General features: G+C 36.5%; 1 protein-coding gene across 3 annotated transcripts in view; it reads left to right on the forward strand.

Moving 5' to 3' along the window:
* The window catches only part of KITLG (KIT ligand), a 54,981-nt gene extending 49,788 nt beyond the window's left edge, over positions 1-5,193 (forward strand). For all 3 annotated transcript variants that reach the window (XM_062015954.1, XM_062015963.1, XM_062015968.1), the window contains 2 exons: positions 1,637-1,720; positions 2,843-5,193. In XM_062015954.1, coding sequence (XP_061871938.1) covers positions 1,637-1,676 — 40 coding nt within the window. In that variant the 3' untranslated portion in view covers positions 1,677-1,720; positions 2,843-5,193. The remainder of the gene's footprint in view (positions 1-1,636; positions 1,721-2,842) is intronic.
* Positions 5,194-6,000: the final 807 nt, after the last annotated feature.

Raw genomic sequence — 6,000 nt, forward strand, 5'->3', positions numbered from 1 at the left:
AGTCACTTTTTTAACTATGAGAGATTAAGGGAAAGCTCTGATAAAGATGGCAGAAGGACGTACACTATAGGCTTCTCACACTGTCTGAAATGTTTGGTGCTGCTCACTGTTGAAGGCAGAAATCAGTGAGGTTGTGATCTAGCAGTTTGGTCCCAGGAGCTGAAATTTTCAGTTTCAACTTTCTAGAATAATATATTCCTAAAATAAAATTTCTTCATGAACAGTACATAGAATAGAAGACAGTATTCACCAAGGATAGTAAGTTGCTACCAACCTCATCCTGCACTTTATCCTCATAGGTATTAAAATTTGTGAAATGGAACATGCATCTTTGTCTTGACTTCAGAGAAAATGTAAAACATTGGTTTATAGAAGGAAAAAAGGAAACAGTTAAATGCAGAAGATTACCTTAACAAGAAATTTAAATGTTACATTTTCTACTAGACATCTTTTTAAATACATACCATATTTTTTTCATCCCTTCAGTCTGAGATTTGTAATATTCATCTATAAATTCATCTAGGAAGACTTATTAGGAAACAGAAATTCTAATACTTTGGATTCACTTTCATTGTAACTAACTGATAAATCTTTCTGAAAGAGTGATGATGAATGGAGTTCTATATAGTTGGTGGCCGGTCACCAGTGATGTTCCCCAGGGCTCAATATTGGAGCCTCTTCTGCTCCACATCTTTATCAATGATCTCGATGAGGGAATTGAGTGCATCCTTAGTAAAACTGCAGATGACACCAGACTAGGAGGGTGTGTAGACCTGTTTGAAGGCAGGAAGGCTCTTCAGAGGGACCTGGACTGGCTAGATAGATGAGCTGAGGCCAACTATATGAGCTTCAACAAGGCCAAGTGCTGGGTCCTGCACTTGAGACACAGCAATACATTGCTTGGGGCAGAGGAGCTGAAAAGCTGTCCTGCAGAAAAAGATGTGGTGATGTTAATTGACAGTTTATCTGAATGTGAGCCAGCAGTGTGCCCAGGTGGCTAATGACATCCTGGCTTGTATTAGAAATAGTGTGGCCAGGAGGATGAGGGAAGTGACTGTACCCCTGTACTCAGCACTGCTGAGGCTGCCCCTTGAATACTGTGTTCAGTTTTGGGCTCCTGAACACAAGACAGACACTGAGATGGGCAACAAAGCTAGTGAAGGATCTGGAGAACAAGTCTTATGAGGAGCAGCTGAGGGAACCAGAATTTTTTAGCCTGGAGGAGGCTGAGGGAAGACCTTATCACTCTCTAGAACCATATGAAAAGAGAATGTAGCCAGGTAGGTCTCTTCTCCCAAGTTACAAATAACAGGACAAGAGGAAGCAGTCTCAAGTTATACCAGGGGAGATTTAGATTAGATATTGGGATTTTTTTTTTTCATCAAAAGGATTATCAACCATTGAGACAGGCTGCCCAGGTAAATAGTTGAGTCACCATCTCTGGAGGTCTTTAAAAGTCGTGTAGATTTGGGACATAGAGATGTGCTTTAGTGATGGACATGGTAGTGCTAGGTTAACAATTGGACTTGATCTTAAAAGTCTTTTGCAATGTAAACAATTATATGATTCTGTGATTCCATTCTATTTCCTTTAAACACTAGCACTGTAATAATAAAGCACCTTTTTTTTTTCTCAGTATGTTGCAGCAAAAAGAAAAGGAGCATCTACAAGTGTAGCTGTCGCATTTTCTCCCTCAACACTGTTACTGTTTTGTGTACTGGTAAGTTGTTACAATTGAGAGTCTTACTATAGGCTTAATAACTTTTGGGTGCTGAAATATAAAGTGATTCAGAGTCCATTTTGGGAAAAGTAAAATAAAGCTTGTTATCAGTAGGCTTTGTTTGAACTCAAGGTCTTTAGCAGCTAGCGCAGTTGACATTTGACTTTTAACCTGAATATTACAAAACAAAATATGTCTGAACTACAAAATGGAGGATAGCTAGTGCTTCTCCTTTTTGGCATGAGAGCCAATACAGAGAAGTCTTCAGTTGTTGTCCTACAACTGTTTCAAAACAGCATGACTTAAAAACCATAGTCCTTAAACTAGCAGGTGAATGTATAACAGGCCAAGCAGAGCTGAGCTTCTATTAATTTGTACTTGCCCAGCACAGTGTTCAGTCTCTGTAGCCTTATCCAATACATCATTCTTGCTCTAATCTGTAAGAGCGAGCAGCAAAGGGTTTTTTCTCAGTCCCAAATGTCCTCTGTAGAACAGTGCACTACTTAAACCATGGCATCTCTGGCAAAGATCTGGAAGATTTAGGCAGCACTGAGTGCTTAATTTTATATCATAAGTTGAAAGACCAGCCTGAGAGTATAATAGACAATCCAGGTTTTGCAGTTCATCCTTGGTGTGTATTTATTGTGATCAAATTAGCTAGAACTCAAGAGATTTCCAGTCTCTTTAACGGCTTTTTTCTAACATATGCTTACGGAGATAGGGAATCGTCACTGCATTGGACAAGTTGTTTGGTTTTTCCAAAGATGAAAACTTGCTTTGGTATCGGCTCATCCAGATGGCTTCAAAGGGAATTTTGCTGCCAGAGATTGCCAGATACCAAAATGCACAAACATAGCAGTTCTTTCAAACCATGAGCGTTATTTCATTGCCATGAGAATTATTTCATCACTTTGCAGGCAAGTGTATTCTTGGACCTGGAAAGTACATCTTACAGGAAGAATTTTTGTTTCAGAATAAAGAAATGTCTATGCAAGTGTCATTGCATTTATTTACAAATATATAAGAAAAAAATCTGTTATACATCTGTGAAAAACTCTACTTTTTAATAATGTAGATAGGAAAACTAATCAGAAAAATTAAAATTTCTGTTTTTCTCTTCAGGTAGGTAACAGTTCCATGTTCGCTTCATAAATGAAGCAGCTTTAAGCACATTCGTATTCCTTCTGGAGTGACAGACTGAGTCTGCATCTGTTGTTGCTGCCCATGACTCCATAGACATAATATAGAAACCAGGACAATTTGCGTTTGTTACTGTGAAACCAACACTGAATTGAACAGCGACAAGAAGAGTGTGCACTTAGCAGGACTGTATCCTATGTGACCATCTACCTTGTGTTGTATTTGGGGATTTTTAATTGGATTAATACTCGCAGCTGACCCTGACAAACAAAGTACATGCCCCGAAGAAAAAGCATCTTTCAAATGTCCCCAACTATGTATAATCATTGAAAGTTATAAATACCTTTGCATCCTTAATTTAAGTTCTGTGTCCTCTACCTTAGCATGGTGTCTTCAGACGGACTTCTCTGAATTGTCATAAAATGCAGAAATGGATACAGACAACATACTCTTCAATATTGTATATAAAACTTGAAAATAAAATCATGCCATGGACCGATGTTCTGGCCTTTTACTTATAAGGAGCTATGTTTGTGCCTGGCCAAGCTTGTATGTACAGCAATGTGTGGTCTCTGTTGGGTGTCAGGTGGCTGGTTGCCCACCCAAGAAAACCTCAAGAATTCATCAGCTTTGGTGGTCTCTGTTCAGGAAAAGCAAATACCAGATGAAGACAAAGTAAACGGGAGGTGAATGTACCTCATGGATTTTGAAAGCATTACAAATGACTTCTGGGTATGTGAACACTGGTGAAATTTCCAGTCATGCCAAGGGAAGGGAAAGCAAAGAGTCTGAATTGCGTTCAAACATCAGAATAAAGACAAACCCAAGGAACGCATTTTAAATGCTGAAGGTGTGTGCTGTTGATACCTTGTCTTTAAGTGTATACCATGGAAAATCTGAAAGATCTCAAAAGTGTATTTAGCTTTTACTTATGCCAGCTGTAATTAATGTTTGCATTGTGTTTTACGTGATTACTAAGCTTTAATATCTTGGCATTCTCCACTGTTAAAGTTAGTTCTATCAAAACGTAAGGAAAAGGCTTTGTTTCCCACTTGTCTTTTGCATCTGTTGCTGTTACAACATCCATGAAATCTTTGCAGGACTGTTGTACAGACCTGCATTTTTCCGTAAGTCCTAAAAATACCATAGTAAAAGTTACAAGTGTAGTTATGCATCTTTTCATCTTGGTTCTTATCAGATAATGGGTATGAATTATTTATCTATATCAGGGGTTTGTACTTCAGAAGGTAAAGGTGGCTCACCTCAGATGACAAACTGTCATCTATTATTAAACTGACCAGGTCAGCAAGAGTTTTAGTTTAAGTAATTTAAAAATGTAAAAAAAAAAAAAAAACCACCACCATCCTTTTAGTATTTTGCATAAAGTTGAAGTTCTCTTTAAAGTATATAGTTACTTAATTTTTTTAACGATTCTTGTGGAAACTGTAATCATCTGATGAATTTTCTGAGAACTGTGCATAAAAGAGTATGACAGACATATAATATATACGTGTGTGCATGCATGTGTGTGTGTATTATTGGTAAAACTGATTCATCTTTCATACTTACCAAAAAGAAAAAAACACTTTACTGTGTTTGATGACAGAGGTTATGTGTGCACATAGCCACTCTGTGGAAGTTTGACCCTACTGAGATCAATTATGAAAATTCTAGTGAATTCACTGATATAAGGATTTGCTCACGTGAAATTATTTTGTATTTATACTGAAGCCTTTTTGCACTTCTTGGTTGTCAGAAAAGGGTCCTGAAGTCCTGCTCAGCTGGTATAAATTAGTATAGTTCCATTAAAATTAACAGAGCTTTGTGATTTGCATCATTGATGGAACTATGTTAGACTAGATCAAAAGAAGTTTAGTATGAGAATTAGGCCTTCAATTTTATTCAGAAGATGCTGGAGCACTCACCACTTAACAAGAAATAATCGGGATTGCTCATCACTTCTAGAAAGCAACTGCATTGCAAATTTTAGCTCTGCAAAATTCAAACAGAAGTACTCATCTACAGCTCAGTCTCATTAGACGTTGTGTAGTTCTTTACTCACAAGGCCCTCTGAATTTGTGTTTCAAACTTGTTTAAGAGTTATCCTGAAAGAAATATTGATGTGATCTAATTGATGGGAAATTTGCACCTTATTGGTAATACAGAAAATAACTGCATATTGATTTTGACAGAGCAGAAAAGTATCCACAGTAAATGGAAGCAATTATCTTTAAACATTTTACAGAAACCTTAAATACTTCATGTTGTTGTATAATATGTTTTCAAACCAAGCATATGCTTTTGAAGTTTTAGAGTATTTTTCTTAGATTTGGTGTAGCAAAAAAATTTGTATTTACTAATGTTCTTTGTTCACAAGATTGTTAATTTTCTTAAATATTTTTTTCCAGAAAATCAAAGACACAATAATGTTGAACATGTTGTTTGGTGTGCCCCAAATTATACTTTGATATTCAAAATGCATGATAGTTTAGGCTCTTTAGTCTACTGTTTAATACTGTAGAAAATACAAGTTGTAAATTGAAACATAAATTAAACCTGGATAGACTGCTGCAAAATGTTCATCTTACAACATTGTTCTTTGAATATGCATCAAAGTAGCACAACAGAGAGTAGCAGAACTGTTATTGGAACTCATGGTATTCCTGTTCTCTGCACCTCCTTTCTGAAATCTGAACAAAACATTGGGTGTTCTCAATCTCTTTGTGAAGAAAGACACATATACATTCATTTTTGTAATGCATAGCATGGCACTTAGAAGTGTGATAGTGAGATTATTCAAAAGTTTTTGTGCCCAATTTGTATACCCACTAAGGAGGCCCTTATTTTGAATGTAGTGAAATTTTGAAAGGCTGCTGACTCATGAGACATCTTTGAAATCAACGGAAATAGAATAAATTATGGTTCAATTGGAGAAGGCATGGCAGAATTAGTTCTTTAATTGTTTCTTTATCCAGTTATAAGCTGTTTAACTTCTGAAGAGTAATCGGTTTTTCAGTCTTCTTTTTGGGTAGACAGAGCCCATATGTTAACACAGGAAATTAACTTGGGGGAAAGTGAGTGTTGTATTTTTTATACAAAAGTCAACCAAGTTTGGTTTTCAGATATCTGTAGTTTTGTGA

The sequence above is a fragment of the Colius striatus genome, chromosome 1 (assembly GCF_028858725.1).
Source record: "Colius striatus isolate bColStr4 chromosome 1, bColStr4.1.hap1, whole genome shotgun sequence".
NCBI lineage: Eukaryota > Metazoa > Chordata > Aves > Coliiformes > Coliidae > Colius > Colius striatus.